The sequence below is a fragment of the Heptranchias perlo genome, chromosome 38 (genome assembly GCF_035084215.1).
Source record: "Heptranchias perlo isolate sHepPer1 chromosome 38, sHepPer1.hap1, whole genome shotgun sequence".
Classification (NCBI taxonomy): domain Eukaryota; kingdom Metazoa; phylum Chordata; class Chondrichthyes; order Hexanchiformes; family Hexanchidae; genus Heptranchias; species Heptranchias perlo.
In genome coordinates, this window is record NC_090362.1 from 4520255 (window position 1) to 4543079 (window position 22825).

A 22825-nucleotide genomic window follows, 5' to 3' on the forward strand; every position below is an offset into this window, starting at 1 on the left:
AACTGGAGTTCAATAACTATAACTGCAGGCTCAGTCTCAGTCTAATTGCTCTCCTCTTCCACCTGAACCAAAGCAATGTCTGTCTGAAAGTCAAAGTGATCCAGTACATAACAGGCCACCATGATCATTAAGACCATGGTGGGAATCTACTGCAATCTTGTCCAAGCATCCCAGTCTTTGTCTTGACATTCCGCTATCATGATCCTGGTGGCTGCGTATTGTATCGCTCCTCTGCTCCTGTTTGTGGCTGTCTCAAGAAGGCCGTGATCCAGGGCTGAAGAGGATAGTCTTCCTGCTCCTTTAAATATAAAGGCCATCATAGATTTCAGGGTAGCGGGGATTCAGATGCATGAATGCCTACAGTCACAAACCAGCTGCACATTAACTGAGTGGAGCCCTCTTCTGATCAGTATTGAGAGTACAAGTCCTTAAGCCCACATGCGTGCCATCAATAATACAATTGAAAGACCTCAAATCATTGTAATGCAGCCTATCTGCATGATGCAGGGTCACCTGCAGATCCAGGTTGGACTGTAGCTGGGGCACATGCCTCTCACTGTGCACGTGCTCCTTCCACTTACAGCATCTCAAGGCTCGTTTTCTGCTTGCACAACAAGATAGAGCATAATTCAAAGGGTGCGAACCTGAACTAGAGACTCACAACTCACAGGCCCTTTCATTCCTTGGAGGAGGCTGCCCTGGACATGCCGTCCTATCAGAGCAAGGAGGGAGTAGGGCAAAGTGAGACAACAAGGTCAGGCTTACTACCATCCTATCCTTATATCTCCCCCTGCCCCTCCTCCCTCTCACTCACTCCAACAGAGACTTACACACGACCGCACAAACCTCACACAGTTTCTTACAATGTAAGGTTTGTCTTGGAGTTAGAATTCTAACATTCGTCTCTTTGAGGCCATTATGGGCCTAGAAGATCGGGCTGCCTGTGACCCAGACAAGACAACACACACATCTATCTCACTGACATTCGCAAACATCAAAACAACTGCACACATCCCAGAGCATAACGTTAGCGAGCTTGCGGGGGTAGCAACGGGGGAGACACATGGTGCAGCTGAGTGGTGGTAGCAAAGGAGGAGCAGGAACCTGCTGGTCAGATGGGTCCCATCGATGGAGCCCTGCACTGTTGGGGAGGCTGGTCATTCTGGAAAGTGTAGTGCCCTCTCCTGCCACTGTTGGCTTTCTATTGGAAAAGGTATGAAATCATTTTGCCCTGGCACAGAAGGCATCAGGGAGAGGACTGCTGTAAGCATCAGTGGACTGAGTCAGGCTGTCTTGGAATCTCTCACTCGAAGAACCTTGAAAAGAGCCAGTTGCATAAAAGTTCAAGGCTGTGGTCACTTTTGCTGCAACTGGAAGAGCCAGTCCTTGATACAATGATCAGGTCAGACTGCAGGAATTGACATATTTCAGAGACTACCTCCCAGGTGAAGCTTAGGCAGCAAAAGCAGAGCTCCTCTGATAGGTCCAATGACCTCTACACCAGAGGCCTACAGACCCGCATACTTTGGCAGCGGCAGATCCGGGCAAACCGTGAAGATTCAGGTGGACCTGCAAATCCCACTCATCTTCAAGCTCCCTGACAGCAAGAGGAATGTCCATGCCAGCACGTCAAGGGGTTTAAAATGAGTTTTAAGCTCTGTGAGATGCCAAGATGTGAGAACACATCAAAAAGAAATCAAAAAAATCCAAAACCTCAACAGCATAAGAATATACAAACACACCAACAAAGTGCAAAAGAAATCGAAGTCGTAAGAAATTACAGCACAGAAATAGGCCATTCGGCCCAACTGGTCTATGCCAGCGTTTATGCTCCACACAGGCTTCCTCCCACTCTACTTCACCTCACACTATTTGCATATCCTTCTATTCCTTTCTCTCTCATGTGTTTATCTAGCTTCCCCTTAAATGTATCTACACTATTCACCTCAACTACTCCTCGTGGAAGCGAGTTCCACATTCTCACCACTCTCTGTCCAAATAAGTTTCAACATCAAGCTAAACCCAGCACCACACATTTATAAGAAACTACTAACCAAAGACCAATGTACCCATTTTGTAGGGGCCTAAAGTAATGTATGCATTTCCTGGGCAACGCTTTGGAAATTATGGGTAGGAATCAACTAAGTCTATTTTAATTGTTTTTGAGCCCTGAATGAAGCTTTGCCCACCAGTGGCGAGAGCGTCCTTTGATAGTGCAAAATAGCCAGAAATTACCAGACTTTCGCACGTCGTCTAAGGCCTATCAACCTATTTTTCTTAATCGGGTGTGCAATATGGCACTGCCAGAAACACAAGTTGGAAAATCTACCTCAGGAGAATTACGTTATGGGACTAATTAGAAGAGCGTCATCTCATGGAGGGGTTCAGGTGATGTCATGAGCTTCATTCAGTTTAAAATTAGTATTCAGAAAATTAGTCTTTGTAAACGTTTGCCTCCCTTTCTCTATCTTCAATGACTTGCACAGCACTGTGGGAGAACCGTCACCACACGGACTGCAGCGGTTCAAGAAGGCGGCTCACCACCACCTTCTCAAGGGCAATTAGGGATGGGCAATAAATGCCGGCCTCGCCAGCAACGCCCACATCCCGTGAACGAATAAAAAAATCTTCTCTTTCTACATATGGTCAGCCTCTCTCCCTTTGTCAGTCACCCTCTCAAGTAAATATAAGCACTTCCTGTCAAAACCTACCTCAAAGTAGGTTCTAAAGTTTAGACTTTAGGTTGTCTGAAAGTCATTTGGAAAGACAAATTCATAATTACTGTCAGAGTCCAAGGAAAGGCCCACTTCAAGCTGTGTACAATTGCCTGAGAGCATCGTACTGATGCTTAATGGGAGATTATCCACATTACACACAGGCAGATTGTGATAGGCAACAGTCTATAGTCAGTAGGCCTCTCCAGCTGACAGAGTGTTAGAGCTGTGGGAAGAACATCAACTCAAACCCTAGGCTTTTCAAAGAGACTCAGGCCTCCCAGTAAAACATTAATGAAGGTACTCAAACTTTGTAATGTCTTTATTATTTTACTCCATAAATAGTGTTGAAGCCGTTAAGGATGAAATTGAAAAACAATTAGGAGCCTTAGTAGACTTGGCTCACAACATGTTCAACATCCACGCTTGGGCTCATAAGTGGCAAGTATCATTCGTGCCAGATAAGTGCCAGGCAATGACCATCTCCAACAAGAGAGAGTCTAACCACCTCCCCTTGACATTCAACGGCATTACCATCGCCGAATCACCCACCATCAACATCCTGGGGGTCACCATAGACCAGAAAATTAACTGGACCAGCCATATAAATACTGTGGCTACGAGAGCAGGTCAGAGGCTGGGTATTCTGCGGCGAGTGACTCACCTCCTGACTCCCCAAAGCCTTTCCACCATCTACAAGGCACAAGTCAGGAGTGTGATCAAATACTCTCCACTTGCCTGGATGAGTGCAGCTCCAACAACACTCTAGAAGCTCGACACCATCCAAGATAAAGCAGCCCACTTGATTGGCACCCCATCCACCACCCTAAACATTCACTCCCTTCACCACCGGCCCACAGTGGCTGCAGTGTGTACCATCCACAGGATGCACTGCAGCAACTCGCCAAGGCTTCTTCGACAGCACCTCCCAAACCCGCGACCTCTACCACCTAGAAGGACAAGAGCAGCAGCACATGGGAACAACACCACCTGCACGTTTCCCTCCAAGTCACACACCATCCCGACTTGGAAATATATCGCCATTCCTTCATCGTCGCTGGGTCAAAATCCTGGAACTCCCTTCCTAACAGCACTGTGGGAGAACCTTCACCACACGGACTGCAGCGGTTCAAGAAGGCGGCTCACCACCACCTTCTCAAGGGCAATTAGGGATGGGCAATAAATGCTGGCCTCGCCAGCGACGCCCACATCCCATGAACGAATAAAAAAGAATAACCAACAAAGCCGATAAAATGTTGAACTACATAGCCAAAACAGTAGAGTAGAAGTCAGATCAAAATGTACAGGGTTCTGGTCAGACCGCACCTTGAGTAATGTGTCCAGTACTGGGTCACCAACACAAGGGAGACATTCAAACACTGAGGCAGAGCAGATAGAGCCACAAGACTGATCTCCGGTGTCTGGTGTCTGAGTTATGAGGAAAGACTAGAGAAACTTGGGATCTTCAGCCTTGAAAGGAGATGTCTGAAAGGCGGTCTTCCTCAGAAGTGCAAGATTGTAAACAATATGGAAGAGGTAAATCCAGAAAATTACTTTAGATAAAATTGCGAGAGTAGGACTAGGGGCCACAGGTATGGTTTTTCTTCACACAAAGAGCGACCAACACTTGGAATGGATTTTCCACATGGACTAGTGCAGATGGAAATTCCAGAATCACATAGGGACTGACTGGACATTGCAATGGGGGGATTTCAAGGTTATTCTCGATGGATGAACTAAGATGGATCAAACAGCCTCCCTCCTCCAAAATCATCTTGTGATTTTACAAACCTTGTTTTCAAGATTGCTGAGGAAACATAAATAAATGGCGGCCAAAACGACATTCAAAAAATGTCGAACCATTCGCTCAATTCCCCTCCTCCTTTCTCTCACGGGTTTATTTTTGGTGAGTGTTTGTCGTCCTTAGTGCCTCCTCAGGGCGACTTTTTCGACCCAGTTTCCTCATATTTGAATCATATTTATTCTTACTTCCTCGGTGCTGATTTGTTCCTGTTTTATGAATGAAAAATTGAGGCCAATCAAATGCAAGTGTGGCACAGAGTTTGCACATCAGAATCATGACCCCTGAGGTGTGACACAAGAAGTGTGACGGCTGACAGACAGGAAGTGCCCGTAGTAGTAGAGGGTCCACGCGGCGCATTAAAGGGTGCGGGGAGTGAGCAGGAAAGTCAATTAGACGAGGTGGCTCGTTGGGAAAACACACCAGCGGAGTGTTACAGGATCAAACAGCGCGGGACGAGGCCATTCGGCCCATCGTGCCAGTGCCGGCTCTTTGCAAGAGCTATCCAATTAGTCCCATTCCCCTGCTTTATCCCCATATCCCCGCAAAATTTTCCTTTTAAAGGGGAGGTCCACTTCTCCTATGAAACTTATGATTGAATCTGTCTCCACCGCCCTTTCAGGTAGTGTGTCCCAGATCATAAGAACTCGCTGAGTAAAAAAATGTCTCCTCGGCTCCCCCCTGGCTTTTTTGCCAATTATCCTAAATCTGTGGCCTTTGGTTACCGACCCTCCTGCCAGTGGAAACAGTCTCTCCCTGTATACTCTATCAAATCTCCTTCACTTCCTGAAAAACTAGAACAGTGCTTCCTCAGCACTGAACTGGGGAATTCTCAATTATTTAAAAGAAGTGGGTATTTCAAGTAATAGGTTTTCCTAAATTAAGTGTTGCGAACCCCATCTTGAAACCGCCAGTAGGAAACTCAAACTGCAGTTAGCACATAAAGAATTTCCAGCTGCACCAATTTTAAAAATATATTAAAAACTTCAAGCCAATTCCCGATAATGGCCATGAGGATTGGAGGTCAGGATTTGGTCCTCAAAGTCGGGTTGGGATCTCGCCGGGGTTGTAGCGGGTAGAGGTGGTTAGGTCTGGGCTTGGGGTCGTGTTGTGTTGGAGTAGGGGGCAGCAGCATTTGGGAGAGCAGCAATGGCGGGGGGGAAGAGGCTAGGCATCACTGGGCTAGAAGCAGCTCTGAGCTGAGCGGTGCTGTGGAGAATAGCACCACCTTTAAGAACATAAGAAATAGGAGCAGGAGTAGACCATTCGGCCCCTCCAGCCTGCTCCGCCATTCAATAAGGTCATGGCTGATCTTCGACCTCAACTCCACTTTCCCGCCCGATCCCCATATGCCTTGATTCCCTTGGATTCCAAAAATCTATCAATCTCAGCCTTGAATATATTCAACGACTCAGCATCCACAGCTCTCTGGGGTAGAGAATTCCAAAGATTCACAACCCTCTGAGTGAAAAAATTCCTTCTCACATCAGTCCTAAATGGCCGACCCCTTATCCTGAGACTTTGACCCCTAGTTCTAGACTCTCCAGCCAGGGGAAACAGCCTCTCAGCATCTACTCTGTCAAGCCTTCTAAGAATCTTATATGTTTCAATGAAATCACCTCTCATTCTTCTAAACTCCAAAGAGTAGAGGGCCATTCTACTCAATCTCTCCTCATAGGACCACTCTCTCATCCCAGGAATCAATCTAGTGAACCTTTGTTGCACCACCTCCAAGGCAAGTCTATCCCTCCTTAGGTAAGGAGACCAAAATTGTACACAGTACTCCAGGTGAGGTCTCACTAAAGCCCTGTACAATTGCAGCAAAACTTCCTTACTCTTGTACTCCAACCCCCATGCAATAAAGGCCAACATACCATTTGCCTTCCTAATTACTTGCTTTACCTGCATGTTAACTTTCTGTGCATCATGTACAAGGACATCCAAATCCCTCTGAACACCAACATTTAATAGTTCTCACCATTTTAAAAATATTCTGCTTTTCTATTCTTCCTACCAAAGTGAATAACCTCACATTTCCCCACATTATATTCCATCTGCCACCTTCTTGCCCACTCATTTAACCTGTCTATATCCCTTTGCAGCCTCTTTGTGTCCTCCAAACAACTTAATTTCCCACCTAGCTTTGTATCGTCAGCAAACTTGGATACATTACACTTGGTCCCTTCATCTAAATCATTAATATAGATTGTAAATAGCTGAGGCCCAAGCACTGATCCTTGCGGCACCCCACTAGTTATAGCCTGCCAGCCCGAAAATGACCCGTTTATTCCTACTCTCTGCTTTCTGTCCGTTAACCAATCCTCTATCCATGCTAATATATTACCCCCAACCCCATACCTTGTGTAACAACCATTTGTGTGGCACCTTATTGAATGCCTTTTGAAAATCCAAATATATGTTAGTTACATCCTCAAAAAACTCTAATAAATTTGTTAAACACAATTTCCCTTTCATAAAATCATGTTGATTCTGCCTAATCATATTATGATTTTCTTGAGAACTTTTTTAGCCAGTATGTAGCAAGTCCAACAAGAGAGGGGGCAGTTCTGGACTTAGTTTTAGGGAATGAAGCTGGGCAGGTGGAAGGAGTGTCAGCGGGAGAGCATTTTGGTGGTAGTGATCATAATTCAGTTAGATTTAGCATAGTTATGGAAAAGGACTAGGATAGACCAGGAGTAAAAGTTCTCAATTGGGGAAAGGCCAATTTTATTAAGCTGAGATGTGATTTAACAAAAGTGGACTGGAAACAGCTACTTGAAGGTAAATCAGTGTCAGAGCAGTGGGAGGCATTCAAGGGGGAGATATTAAGGGTTCAGAGCAAATATAGGGTTGAGGTCGCAATCAGATCAGCCATGATCTTATCAAATGGCAGAGCAGGCTCGAGGGGCCGAATGGCCTACTCCTGCACTTAATTCGTATGTTTGTATGTTCGTATATGTTCCCACAAAGAAAAAGGTTGGGACTCCCAAATCTAGAGCCCCCTGGATGTCAAGGAGTATATAGGGTAGGATAAGGGAAAAAGGGAAGCTTATATCAGATACCAAGAGCTCAATACTACAGAAAGCCTAGAGGAGTATAGAAAGTGCAGGGGTGAAATTAAAAAGGAAATTAGGAAAGCAAAGAGAGGGCATGAAAAAGTACTGGCAAGTAAAATCAAGGAAAGCCCAAAAATGTTTTCTAAATACATAAAGAGCAAGAGAATAACGAAGAGTAGGGCCTATTAGAGACCCAAAAGGTAACCTGTGTGTAGAGGCGGAAGACATGGTTCTTAATGAATACTTTGCGTCTGTCTTAACAAAAATGGGGGACGATGCAGACATTGTAGTTGAGGAGGAGGAGTGTGAAATATTGGATGGAATAAACATAGTGAGAGAGGACATTTAAGGGGATTAGCATCTTTGAAAGTAGATAAATCACCAGGCCCGGATGAAATGTATCCCAGGCTGCTAAGAGAAGCAAGGGAGGAAATAGCGGAGGCTCTGACCATCATTTTCCAATCGTCCCTGGCTGCGGGTGTGGTGTCGGAGGACTGGAGGACTGCTAACGTTGTTTAAAATGGGAGAATGGGTTAGTGGTAGGCAAATTGTTGGAAAAAATTCCGAGGGACAGTATAAATCATCACTTAGAAAGGCACGGATTAATCAAGGACAGTCAGCATGGATTTGTTAAGGGAAGGTCGTGTCTGACTAACTTGATTGAATTTTTTGAGGAGGTAACAAGGAGGGTCGATGAGGGTAGAGCATTTGATGTAGTCTACATGGATTTTAGCAAGGCTTTTGACAAGGTCCCACATGGCAGACTTGTCAAAAAAGTAAAAGCCCATTGGATCCAAAGGAGAGTGGCAAGTTCGATCCAAAATTGGCTCAGTGGCAGGAAGCAAAGGGTAATGGTCGACTGGTGTTTTTGTGACTGGAAGGCTGTTTCCAGTGGGGTTCCTCAGCGTCATTACTAGGTCCCTTGCTTTTTGTGGATATATTAAAGATTTAGACTTAAACGTAGGGGACATGTTTAAGAAGTTTACAGATGATACAAAAGTTGGCTGTGTGGTTGACAGTGAGAAAGAAAGCTGTAGACTGCAGGATGATATCAATGGACTGGTCAGGTGGGCAGAAAAGTATCAAATGGAATTCAATCCGGAGAAGTGTGTGGAAATGCATTTGGGGTGGGCAAACAAGGCAAGGGAGTACACAATAAATGGTAGGATACTGAGAACACTAGAGGAACAGAGGGACCTTGGAGTGCATGTCCACAAATCCCTGAAGGTAGCAGGACAGGTAGATAAGGTGGGTAAGAAGGAATACGGGATACTTTCCTTTATTAGCCGAGGCATAGAATATAAGAACAGCGACGTTATGCTAGAACTGTATAAAACACTAGTTAGGCTACAGCTAGAGTACTGCGTGCAGTTCGGGTCACCACATTACAGGAAAGATGTGAGGGTACAGAGGAGATTTACCAGGATGTTGCCAGGACTGGAGAATTTTAGCTATGAGGAAAGATTGGATGGGCTGGGGTTGTTTTCTTTGGAACAGAGGAGGCTGAGGGGAGATTTAATTGAGGTGCATAAAATTATGAAGGGCCTAGAAAGAGTGGATAGGAAGACCTATTTCCTTTAGCAGATAGATCAATAACCAGGGGGCATAATTTAAATTAATTGGTACAAAGATTAGAGGGGAGTTGAAGAGAAATTTTTTCACCCAGAGGGTGGGTGGGGGTCTGGAACTCACTGCCTGAAGGGGTGGGAGAGGCAGAAACCCTCATCGCATTTAAGAACTACTTGGACGTGCACCTGAAGTGCCGCAACCTACAAGGCTGCGGTGTGAGAGCTGGGAAGTGGGATTAGGCTGGATGGTTCTTTGTCGGCCGGCACGGACACGATGGGCCGAATGGCCTCCTTCTGTGCCGTAAATTTCTATGATTCTATGACATCGTGACGTCCCGTTGACCCTGATGAGTAATCTCGGGGGGGGGGGGGGGGGGGGCATGAACAGTGGTTGCCAGAGAGACCTGGGGGGGGGGGGTGGTGGGCAGGAACAATGGTTGCTGTGGAGACCGGCGTGGGGTGGGGGCAGGAACAGTGGTTGCCAGGGAGACCCGCAGGGGGCAGGGCAGGAACAGTGGTTGCCAGAGAGACCTGGGGGGGGGGGCATGAACGATGGTTGCCAGGGGGATCCGCAGGGGCAGGAACAATGGTTGCTACGGAGACCCGCGGGGGGGGGGGGGCAGGAACAATGGTTGCCAGGGAGACCCGCGGGGATGGGGAACAGGAACAATGGTTGCCGTGGAGACCCGCGGGACGGCGGTTACTGAGGGGACCAACGGCCGGACGATCGGCAGCGACAGCGTCCGCTCTCCTCCCCGCCCCCCCCCCGCCGCCGCCTCACTCCCTTTCCTTCCCCCAAGGCAAGGAATCAGTTCTCCGCGGCCTCGGGGCCGACTGATAATAATAATAATAATAATAATACACACGGGGGGGGGGAAAAGCACAAGAGGAGAAGGGGGGGGGCTGCGCGCCAAGCGGAAGATGCGGTTCGGGGCCGAGCGGGGGAGGCTGCGCACAGACTAGGCCCGAGTGGTCTGCCAGGAAGATGGCGGCCCGTGTGAGCGAGTGAGCGGGCGAGGGCCCCCGCAGGCAGCCAGTTCCGCATTGTTCTCCTCCCCTTCCTTCCCTCGGCCTGCCCCCTCACTCTCCCTCCCCTTCCCTCCCCTCCCCTCCCCTGCACACCGAGTCTCTGCACCGAGAGCGCTGCTTCCTGCTGCCCCAAGCCCCATGAACATGGAGTGCCCCCACTTGGCGTCCAGCGTCTGCATCGTGCCGGATTCCACCAAGTTCCCCAACGGATCGCCCTCCTCCTGGTGCTGTGCCGGTGAGTGCCGCACGGTTCCGCTCTCTACACAACTTGGCCGCACTTTTTATTCTTTAATACACACACACTATATACATATATATTTATATAACTCTGTTTAAAAACACCCCCCCCCCCCACACACACAAACAACCACATACTCAGGGCGCGCCTTGCCCGGTGTAAACCACCAGGAAAGGCCGGCTCACAACAGGCTTGAGTCGGGCCTAGTGTGTACAATTAAACAAAAAGGGAAAAGAAAAGCTGTTTATTTATTTTTTTTGGGGGGGGAGAAGCGCTCGGTTTTCCGGGCTCCGAGGCGGGGTGGGTGCCGCTGAGGGGGGAACTCGGACTCATTGGAACATTTTCTCTCATGTAAACCGGCAGACAAATCGAATTGGGGGGGTTTCCAGCGCCAATCTGCTTTTTAAAAAAAATTTTTGAACAAATGCGGGGTTTGGGTTGCATTAAATGGATTGCACTAAAATGTGAGCCATTTGGATTAAACTGTCTGGAAGCTGCGTTTAAAATAAAAGGCGAAGTTTCTGGTGCTGATTTAATGGTCTGAGCACAGTATGTATTTAAAGTAACCCCAGTGTATTGACATTTTTGCCACGTACCATCCGTACAGTCGGGGTGTACAGCAGGCATTTACTTTCCAGTAGTAACCCGCAGTTTATTACAGGAATTAAATATTTTTATTTTGCCCCCCCCCCCAAAAAAAAAGCAGTTCGGGATTACTGTGTAAGTGGACTTTCGAATGACTTTCTTTGTAGCAGGCACTCGGCGTGCTAGGACTCAGACCAGACTGGCTTTCCTCTGCTAGAGTGTTAGGCCTTGTATTGTTTCCATTGTCTGGGCTTCCCAATGCAATGTCTGAAAGAAACTTGTTCTGCCGACCTGCTTTAGCTTTAATAGGAAGTTCCTCTCCCCCCCCCCCCCCCACGGTGAATTTGTCTCATTTTAAAGACTGGCGTTTACTGCATACTGCTCACAAGATCTTTGTACATAATTCCATGTGCAATGATAAACTCGCACGGTGGAGACAGGATGGGATTGCGATCTAATCAGCTTTGTATTACTACACCAAGCGGGCGAGGGATACAATTGGGATTTTCAATTTAGTGATGTAAAGTTTTTTTTTGTGATAATTGTTAGGCGCTTTAATGGCAGATTGCCGAATTCAAGATGCTTTTGTTTGAATCTTCAAATCTGCACGTTTTATAACAGGAATGGCTTTTGTGTGTGTGAAAGGAATGGTGTTGCATAATCGGGAGCACTGTAGACTAGTTTTAAAACCCAGGAAATCTTGCACAACTATCGTTGATGCGCCCTTGTAAATCTGAATTGAGGACGTGCAGAGTTCATCCGTAGCTAGCAAAATCTCTAGGGTTTCTAATCTTAAATGGCAGCGTTCTTATTCCCTTTGTCCGCTGTGGCAAATCTGTAAGACTTTGCTTAAAATTATTTCAGGCCTGCAGAAAGATTTCTTCATCTAAATCAAAAATTGTAATTGGAAGTCCATTAAGAACAGATCCCTGCATATTAAAATAGCTAGCGCTATAAAAGTACAATTTTTTTGGTAGAAATTATAGAGTAAATGTTCAAGATGTGTTGGGTTTTTAAAACAATTTTTCAATATTCAAAAGATTGGCCCAGCCTACAGAGTTTAAATGCTGTCATGTTTTACTGATGTCTTGGAATTATAGTGCAGAGATGCCACTTAATCCCTTTGGGCTTGTTTTGGTTTCAAGTGCTGTGTTCCCCTGACACTCCTATCACCTGACTCTCATCTGGTAAGCCACACACAAGGACTTAGTGAACTTTTGGTCAGAGTGCCTCGAAATGAAGTAACAGTGCTGACTATATAGTACTGTGACCTCATCCGATGCACAATAGATGGTTAAAGGAGAGAGGGGAGTTGCCTTGCAATCCTAAATGTTATAAATGGGTGTTTCCCAGTGATGTAATGTCATGTGATCTTCAAAGCGGCCTAGGAACAGGCATGTGGTGTGACATTGTGAATGGGAATAGTAAACTGGGTGGTGCTGTCCTCATTCATGCCACCGGATCACAGCTTGACGATCACAAGGTAATTGTAGATGAGGTCCACATTCTTTCATTCATCCAGAAAGATTCTAAAGGCCCCTCTTGCAGCATAATTAACTTCAGGATATTCGCCTCCAGCCTTCTATCTTGGAGTCCATTCTACGTGTTAGAATCATAGAATCGGACAGCACAGAAGGAGGCCATTCGGCCCATCATGCCTGTGCTGGCTCTTTGAAAGAGCTATCCAGTTAATTCCACTCCCCTGCAAATTTTTCCTTTCCAAGTATTTAATTCCCTTTTAAAAGTTGTTATTGAATCTGCTTCCACCATCCTTTCAGGGTGTTCATTCCAGATCATAACTTGCTGCATAAAAAAATTCTTACTCCCCTCTGATTCTTTTTCCAGTTGCCTTAAATGTGTGTCCTCTGGTTACCGACCCTCCTGCTAGTGGAAACAGTTTCTCCCTATCTTTCTACTCTATTAAAACCCGTCATAATTTTGAACACCTCTGTTCATAGAAAGCTACGGCGCAGAAGGAGGCCATTCGGCCCATCGTGTCCATGCCAGCCGAAAAAGAGCTATCCAGCTTAATCCCACTTTCCAGCACTTGGTCCGTAGCCCCGTAGGTTATGTCACTTCAAGTGCACATCCAAGTACTTTTTACATCACTTTCTGTCTCTGCCAACCTTTCAGACAGTGAGTTCCAGACCCCCACCACCCTCTGGGTGAAAACATTTCTCCTCAGCTCCGTCTAATCCTTCTACCAATTACTTTAAATCTATGCCTCCTGGTCATTGACCCTCTGCTAAGGGAAATAGGTCCTCTCTATCTAGTCCCATCATAATTTTATATACCTCAATTAAATCTCCTCGCAACCTCCTTTGTTCCAAAGAAAACAACCCCAGCCTATCCAATCTTTTCTCATAGCTAAAATTCTCCAGCCCTGGCAACATCCTCGTAAATCTCCTCTGTACCCTTCTAGTGCAATCACGTCGTTCCTGTAATGTGGTGACCAGTACGCAGTACTCAGGCTGTGGCCTAACCAATGTGTTATACAATTCTAGCATAACCTCCCTGTTCTTATATTCTGTGCCTCGGCTAATAAAGGAAAGTATCTCATATGCCTTTTTAACCACCTTATCCACCTATCCAGCTATCTTTAGGGATCTGTGGACATCCACTCCAAGGTCCTTTTGTTCTTCTACACCTCTCAGTATCCTCCCATTTATTGTGTACTCCCTTGCCTTGTTTGCCCTCCGCAAATGCATTACCTCACACTTCTCTGGATTGAATTCCATTTGTCACCTTTCTGCCCACCTGACCAGTCCATTGATATCATCCTGCAATCTACAGCTTTCCTCCTCACTATTAGCCATACAGCCAATTTTTGTATCATCTGCAAACTTCTTGATCAAGCCCCCTACATTCAAGTCCAAATCATTAATATATACCACAAAAAGTAAGGGACCTAGTACTGAGCCTTGTGGGACCCCACTGGAAACAGCCTTCCAGTCGCAAAAACACCCGTCAACCATTACCCTTTCCTTCCTGTCACTGAGACAATTTTGGATCCAACTAGCCACTTTCCCTTGGATCCCATGGATTTTTACTTTTTTGACCAGTTTGCCATGTGGGACCTTGTCAAAAGCCTTGCTAAAATCCATGTGGACTACATCAAACGCATTACCCTCATCTACCCTCCTTGTTACCCGCTCAAAAAATTCAATCAAGTTGGTTAGACACGACCTTCCCTTAACAAATCCACGCTGACTGTCCTTGATTAACCCATGCCTTTCTAAATGACGATTTATGCTGTCCCTCAGAATTGATTCCAGTAATTTGCCCACCACCGAGGTTAGACTGACTGGCCTATAATTACTCGGTCTATCTCTTTTTCCCTTTTTAAACAATGATACATTAGCAGTCCTCCAATCCTCCGGCATTACGCCTATAGCCAGGGACGATTGGAAAATGATGATCAGAGCCTCCGCTGTTTCCTCCCTTGCTTCTCTTAGCAGCCTGGGATACATTTAATCCGGGCCTGGTGATTTGTCTACTTGCAAAGATGCGAAACCCCTTAATACTTCCTCTCTCACTATGTTTGTCCCATCCAATATTTCACACTCCTCCTCCTTAACTACAATCTCTACATCGTCCCTCTCTTTTGTGAAGACAGACACAAAGTATTCATTAAGAACCATACCCACATCTTCCACCACCACCACACATCGGTTACCTTTTTGGTCTCTAATAGGCCCTACTCTTTTCCTTGGTTATCCTCTTGCTCTTTATGTATTTATAAAACATTTTTGGGCTTTCCTTAATTTTACTTGCCAGTATTTTTTCATGCCTTCTTTGCTTTCCTAATTTCCTTTTTAATTTCACCCCTGCACTTTCTATGCTCCTCAAGGCTTTCTCCAGTATTGACCTCTTGGTGTCTGACATAAGCTTCCCTTTTTTGCCTTATCTTACCCTCTATGCTCCTAATCATCCATATTGTTGGTCACTCTGTGTGTAAAGAAGAGCTTGCTGATAGCGGTCCTAAGTTTGCCTTTTACTAGTTTGAACCCATGTCCTACTCTTGCAATTCAACTTAAAGTAATTTTCTAGATTTGTCTTTACCATACCATTTACTTGCTTATATATTTTTATAAGATCACTTCTCAGAAATCTCCTTTCCAGGCTGAAAAGACCAAGTTTCTCTAGTTTTTCATGATGTTGCAGCATCCTCCATGGTGTTTTAAAAGGTTTAAAGTCTAATGTGCTACCAAGAGGTGACAACAACACTAGTAAACTACAGGCATCTTTTGTTACCCTTTTTAGGGTTGTGTGACATTCAGTAGAATACACTGATTTTCTTTCCATGCACCCCATCTCTCTCGGTACCATCGATTTCTCTGTGACGTAGCTTCGTGGGAGCTATTTCCCTCTGATAGCTCGCCCAAGTGGACATTCCTTGTCTGGGCTGTGTTGGGAAATTATTCCATAAAAGGGGTCATCGCAGGTAGCCATGTTGCTGTGCCGTTGTTCAGGGCCATGGCACATTTTCACCCCTCCTCTCTGCTAGCCTTGATGCCAGTTGAAATCAGCTAAGTGAGCACAGGATTGAAACTGAGGTGTTTATATCTGAGTACCGCATCACATCACGCTGTGGGCGAAGGCATGAGCTATATTACTGGTTTTGAAATGAAGATCAAGATTTATTATAAAATGTGGAGCTAAATCACGAGTGTATAAAATTGATTTCAAATAATAGATATATTAAGATATGATTTGTATGTTAAAATACTTTTGTGGTTAAGAGAGTTCAGTTATCCCGATGGTGATGTGGTTGCTATGGACAATTACTTTATTGCATGTACTTGCAGAAAAGATTAAATATTGAACTAGCAAAAGCGCAGTCACAGGTTTCATTGTGTTTTCTGCCTAAATGTGTTTACCGGGGTAAGGAAATTACCAATACCTTAATTTTGTGCATTGCATTAGCTGGGGATGTTCAGCGTGGAAGTGTGATTTTAAACAATGGCTTTGTGAGGGGTGAAGCAATCATGGAACTATTTACTCTTTTTGAAGAGGCCTATTTCCTGCTATGGTGGTGTTTGCAAGAGGAAGTGGAAGGGACAGTGTGATATCTGGTTATAGGGGCGTTTCTCATTTCCTGCACTACTGGGTAGTAGGGCATTGGCCCATAATGGAGAGTTCTGATCTTGGCCATAATACTTTTATTTGGGATGGGGGACACACACAGATAAAACCCAGGATTTTTCCTTCATAGAAAACTTAGAACAGAGGCTCGACAAGCAAGTTACCTGCCCGAGGAGTTAAGTGGGCACCAAAAATGAATTTGGAGAGGCAAAGAAGAGGATGGAATTAATTTAAAGAGGGGGCAAAAAAAACCCTAGTGAAAGGGAAAGGCTGAGAGGTAAAGTAAAAAGGACAAATGGGGAAGGGAGAAGGAGATGCTTTCCTTTTTCATTCCTCTTATCTGTTCTACTCATTCATGATGGTTTCTTCATTGTGAAGGCAACTGACAATACCAGCAGTGTTAGCAAACTTCAATCTCAATATGGTGATCCTGTGTCATCCTTTTAGTTCTTTTATGTTTCTGGAGCTTGCAACTGGTATTAACATATTTGCAAAGCGAAAGCAGGAGAGAACCAGTGGCAGTTTGTGATATTAAGGCCCCACTGATCAGATAGTTGGAGGTAAAAGATCCAATACTCAGATATGCACTTAATTTCTAGTCAATGGGGGTGTGCAAGTTATTTATTGCTAAATTAAATCAAATCTAATTTAAGTAAAATATTTTAGCTCCATTATGATCACTACTTCAGTTTAAGGTTTTTGTAAACAATTTTACAACACCAAGTTATAGTCCAACAATTTTATTTTAAAATCCACAAGCAAGTGAATTCACCTGAGGAAGGAGGAAGCCTCCGAAAGCTTGTGGATTTTAAAATAAAATTGTTGGACTATAACTTGGTGTTGTAAAATTGTTTACAATTGTCAACCCCAGTCCATCACCGGCATCTCCACATCAGTTTAAGGTGCCAGTTTACCTGAAGGTTTAACCAATTTAGATCATTGTGGGATGTTCTGTGTAAATAGTGGTTACCAGAGACTTTGAGGTAATACGTGACTAGATCTGTCAGCGTTAATCTGTGGATTTAAATATAGTACCACAGATTTTAGTTTGGGGCTGAGAAATGTTAGTTTGTTTTAAAAAGGGCAAATGGGAGTAGAGTTCAGGACGTCTGCATTACTTCTGCCTGACAGTGAGGGCCATGGAAACATGATTCCTTAAAACAAACTGTGAAAACCTGAGGAAATGGGTAGACATTCAGTTGCAAAGTATTAATGAAACCTAATTTGGACCAAAATTAAATATTATATATGCTGTTTATTTAATATGCTCAGCATGAAGGTAATTGGGTCTGCTGCAGCCCAGCTCTGGTGTACTCCATAGTCACAGATACAGTGTGTGCACATAAATTCTTGTTAAAAATTGTGCAACTGAAATGGATATGAAGAGGAATTGCTGGTGGAAAATCACAGTCCAGTAATCTAAATCATAACTGAAATAAAATTCATGTGCAGTGGACTCCATATGAATACAGATTTGAAGCAAGAATAGTTTCTGGAGTCTCACTGCGATTTAAAATCTGCAACCCGAACATCTGTGAAATTCAAGATATCCCCCATGATTGGGATAAGATTTCAGAAAAAGAACATTGATTGGGGCTTTCCTGGTTTGTGTGAGTATATATTTTGAAGTTTTAAATTTGAGCTGTGATTTTAATTACCTTGAGTGTATTTGTGCTCAGATTGAATTCCACTCATCTTTAGTCCCACAGGAACTAATTTCTACAATCCAAATTTGTCAGTCACAAGATGGAGAAGCTGAAAATATATATGATGAAAAAGAGCAGTCAGTCAAATGCTTTAATCTCTTGGGAGTTAAATATTGCTAGTAAATATTTAATGGCTATTAAATTTCTTCCATACATAATCAGTACCCAAGGGCTTGTTGTTGAAGTTTTATCTATTATCCAAGCATAACCATTACTAAATATTAATTGCCTGTAGGCGTTATCCCTTTGGCTTCTGGTCTAGGAACGCCTCAATTGTAAAATTCTCATCCTTGTTTTCAAATCACCCCATGACCTCACCCCTCCCTATCTCTGTAACCTCCTACAACCCTCCGAGATCTCTGCTGTCCTCCAATTCTTGCTTCGCGCATCCCCGATTTTAATCGCTCCACCATTGGCGGCCATGCCTTCAGCTGCCTAGGGCCCAAGCTCTGGAATTCCCTCCCTAAACCTCTCTACCTCTCTTTCCTTCTTTAAGATGCTCCTTAAAACCCATCTCTTTGACCAAGCTTTTGGCCACCTCTTAATATCTCCTTATGTGGTTCAGTGTCAAATTTTGTTTGGTAACGCTCCTGTGAAGCTCCTTGGGACGTTTTACTACGTTAAAGGCGCTATATAAATGCAAGTTATTGTTGTTGGCTACGATTGCACTCAGCTGCATTTGTGTAAATCTTGTTCAGGTTTGTGGTAGGGTGATATTTTAAGTGGAGAAATTCCTGAAATTTCTTTGGCATACATTTTTTACAATGTTCTGTGGAACTTTGTCCAGACCTGACTGAGCTAAGTTAGTGCTACAAGGGCCTCTGTCCCTAGATGATGGAAGGGAAAAATTGGTCAGGGTAGTGGAAATCTGGAGCACTCTCTTTCTCCGCCCCCCCCCCCCACCCCCACCCCCACACACAAAAGCTGTTGAGGCTTGGTCAATTGATAGATTTTTGTTAGGCAAAGGTATTAAGGGTTATGGCGCCAAGGCAGGAATATGGAGTTAAAATACAGATCAGTCATGATCTAGTTGAATGGCGGAACAGGCTCGAGGAGCTTAATGGCCTCCCCCTTTTCCTATATTCCTCTTGATCCTGATTGTCCAGTGGAAAATCAGGATTATGGAAATTGGGTGCGGATTGGATTTGCGTTGGCTTTGATATCCACCAAGCTCAAATATTTTGCCAGTACCCGTTGCCTGCACTCTCAAATGAAGACGATTAGGACGATTTATTATACAGCAGTGGGTGCATGGGTGAATACTGCAGGAGAAACTCCGCCCCCTTCCCCACGCCTGCCCAAGTCCAGTGTTTGAAGAGTTTTTTAAAATGATTTTTGCAGCAGTACGGGCCAGAATTTGCTGTAGCCGGCAACGAACACCACCTGCTGTTAGTTAGATTTGCCCGTGCCCGTTTAATTTCCATGAGATCTTGCAGTGGAAGTTGCTGGAATTGTGAGATGGAAACGGTGAGGCACCCTCTACACAACAGGGCATCTGGGATCTGAATGAAGGGAGCAAGGAACTGGGTATCTCCTTAACCAATCAGATTGAAAGATTGTGCAATTATCAGTGCAGTCTGAACCAGGAAGTATCAGTTAGAATAGTGAATTCAATGTCAAATCAGGTACGGAAAGAGAAATAAAGAGAAGGAAAGAAAGACTGAATTGAGAGAGAGAAAAAAGAGACAAAGAAAAATTTAAAAAAAATTATTTAAAATTTAAGATAAAACCCAATGATAATTAAAAGCTGAAGGCATGAGACTCCACAATTGTAATGGGTAATTTTCAGTGCCGGAGAGGTTGTTTGGTAGTTATTAACACTTATCATGCCTTTTAAAAAGCTACTTAGACTAAAATGGGCAAGCCCTAACTTTCTGTGGTGCTGTTAGTTCGTCATACCAAGCAAGCAGAGGAACGTCATGCCGTTCAATGCATTTGAATGGCGAGTCAGACAGCGAAGCCAACGGTGGAACAGCCCATCTCGGACAGCAGCGTTTAACCGCGCGTCGGCCCTCGCCTGAAGTTGCTATGTAATTTGCGCATAAACAACAGTGAGCGTTATTTTGACAGCAAATTCTGGGCCTATGTTTTTTAGTCAATTTACTGTTCTTAAATCTTTTGCTCTTTCCTCCTCTCCCCTCCCCTCAAAGCAGAAAAACTTTGTGACTGTCAATTTAACGAAGAATTTATTTGATTGTTTCTGACCTCACTCTTGTACCACTTTTTTTTTAGAAAAAGAAACTGCTCTTTTAATTGAAACTGGAGAAGTTCTGTGCGGGGTAATGGAGAACCCACTTGTGATCGATTTCTGTTTTATTACAAACACTTAGGCGTAACAGCATTAGGTTATGTTGCACAAGAACGCTGAAGATTTGGTTGAACTATTTGATATATATTAGTGGGTGCAGTTCCACTTCCACTTTTCTTAGTACTGCAAATCAGTTTTGGGTGCACATCAAACCAAAGGTGACAGTATAACAAAGGAGACAAACAAGCCCACTAAGGCCCTGAAGTGTGCGACCCCTTCCAAGAGACCATCTCATACCTGTTTTCAGTTGAAACAAAATGCATGCTAAAGTGCAGCATCAAATCAAGCTGCTTTTTGTTATCCTAGTGCATGAAAACACACCATATGGACCAGTGTAATATCCTGTCTTTCATTGTATTATATGTTGAAGCTTTATGATAACCAACATCTGCTTAAATTATTCCTACAGTGTAATAAATACAAAGCAAGTACCATTTTGGCTTGATTGCACTTCTGTGAAGTGCTTTGGGTTGTTTTTCTATGTTAAAGTTGATGTACAGTATTCAATCTTAATGGGACAACAAGAATGTTCATGTATGCTCTACCATTCTATCATGAGCTGCCTTTTGACCCTTACCAGAAATGACTGGCTGCCCATCCTGAAAATCTTCTAAATGGGGATTAAGTACAGTATTACATTTACAGGGCTGTACCTTGGCCTAACCATTGTTATCAGAAGTGAGTCAGGGAATTGCTGTGAAGTTCAGTGATCTGATATCTCGACAAAATGTTTCAATCCCTGTTAAAAGTGACCATTGATTGCTATAGGAAATGAAAATCTGCTTTTTCTGTCTGAATTCCATGCCGCAGGTTATAAATTTGTACTACTGCCTGATCGCAGCAGATTTATTACAGCAGTTGCGGGGGAGGCAGAACTAGCTCATTGCATTGCCACAATGTGATAGATTTGCAATGTGAATTGTTTTTTTTATATGCTAGAAGAGAAATCCAACACCCATTGTAAAAACTTTACTGAAGATATTTTTGTGGATTCTGAAAGTAAAACAATTGTCTGTCTCTGTTTCCTTTTGCAGTTTGCCGCTCCAACAAAAGTCCATGGGTCTGTCTAATGTGTTCGAGTGTTCACTGTGGAAGGTATGGTGATATTATGCTGAGTCTCAGACCGTTATACAGATAAGCTCAGAGTATGAATGTCGCACTTATTCATTAGCTCTTTTTAGTGATATTGTTATCTAAAGACTGGTAGGTGTGTAGCTTTGTTCATCTCTTCAGTTGAAGCAGTGTGTTGTACTTGGTAGCAGATTGCAATCACGGCATGATTTTTAACTTGCTGCACTGCAGTTATTGCTTAACATTTCAAGAGCCCTCTAGCAAAGCTGTGCAGTTAGTTTAATGCAGCGTGGTCTGGAAACATTGCAACATGAAACTTCCCATTGAGTGATGTACTGTAAATACAATAGACTAATGGTATGGTATGATGAAGCAATTTTTTTTTGTCAGTTGAGTTCCAGGCATTGTCTTTTAAGATGCTAATTGATATTCTGTGACATTGCCCCTGGATGAAAGTTTGGAGAGTGAGGGGATAACTCCTGGCAAACTATCTCCAATAATTCAGCTTTTAGAGATCTGATTGAAACCAGTCATCTTTCCAGACCAGGAGTGTTAAACTCAATTTATGTGGTGGGCCTGATCTGTCATCCTGGTACTTGGCATGGTCCACATTCAGCAAAAGTTATTTGGACACACTGGAGTAGAAATTTATATGCGTTTCGTCCATTTCTTGGGTGTAAAATGGGCGCAATGTATGCCAATTTCTGGGCACGAGATTCTCCACCTAATCTGTGCCAATGGGATGGCCACCGTCATATTGGTCCTTGCTTTTTAGGCGTACTTGGCGGCTGCCTGAAATCAGTGTTGGATCAATTTAAATATGCAAAGGAGGGTCCCTTCTGAAAAATACATGAAAAAAATTAGGTGCCGTGTAAGCTCCAGCTGGTTTTTCTAGTTCTACAGTGGTCCTTGAGGGGACCACTGGAGGCTGCTGAAGAAATGGCAGAGAAAGATTTTTTTTATTACTTTTCCTTCTGTGGAGCTGGAGTGGTCCCCCCAGGTCCACAGCACTACTGTGGGCCGCTACTGGCCAGTGCTCAGCCTCCCTGCATTTTCCCCTACCTTGCAGGACTTAGCGGCAATACAGCAGGCCCAAGTTTGTTCCCTAACGTCGGGTGAACTGCCTCTGCAGGCGTCAGCAGCTCCACTCTGTTATTAAAATGAGGTCTGAGGCCCAATTTCGGATGAGCTTCTGGCCCCAGCTTCTGGCACACTCTTGAATTTCATGGTCAGTCATTTGGAAGGCCGTCTTAACCGCAGCATCACTTGCATGTGTTCTTCGAATGTTGTGTTCTTTCACCACAGCTACCTGTTGCTTACAAATCAAGCACATGGGCTTTTCATTAATGTCCACAAAGAAATAGGAAATTAATTTCATAATTCAAGTGAATATTTTGGTAATTTACCTAATTGGTGCCGAATATTTTCTGAGTTAACAAACTGCACAGTTTAAGAGGGGGAGTACAAGAGTTACAGTGAAGACTATTGTCAGAGCTTGTCTCTCTATATCTCTATCTCCATAGGCTTGGGCACGTAATCCAGGCTACATTTATCGCTCAAGCAACATCACTAAAACAGATTATCTGGTCATTATCACATTGCTGTTTGTGGGATCTTGCTGTGCACAAATTGGCTTCCACGTTTCCTACATTACAACAGTGACT

General features: G+C 44.1%; 1 protein-coding gene across 1 annotated transcript in view; it reads left to right on the forward strand.

Annotated features, from left to right (window-relative positions):
- The first annotated feature begins 10106 nt into the window (after positions 1–10106).
- usp3 (ubiquitin specific peptidase 3) overlaps positions 10107–22825 on the forward strand; it is an 84330-nt gene continuing 71611 nt past the window's right edge. Inside the window, exons 1-2 of the mRNA XM_067973315.1 lie at positions 10107–10403; positions 21125–21185. Coding sequence (XP_067829416.1) covers positions 10307–10403; positions 21125–21185 — 158 coding nt within the window. The 5' untranslated portion in view covers positions 10107–10306. The remainder of the gene's footprint in view (positions 10404–21124; positions 21186–22825) is intronic.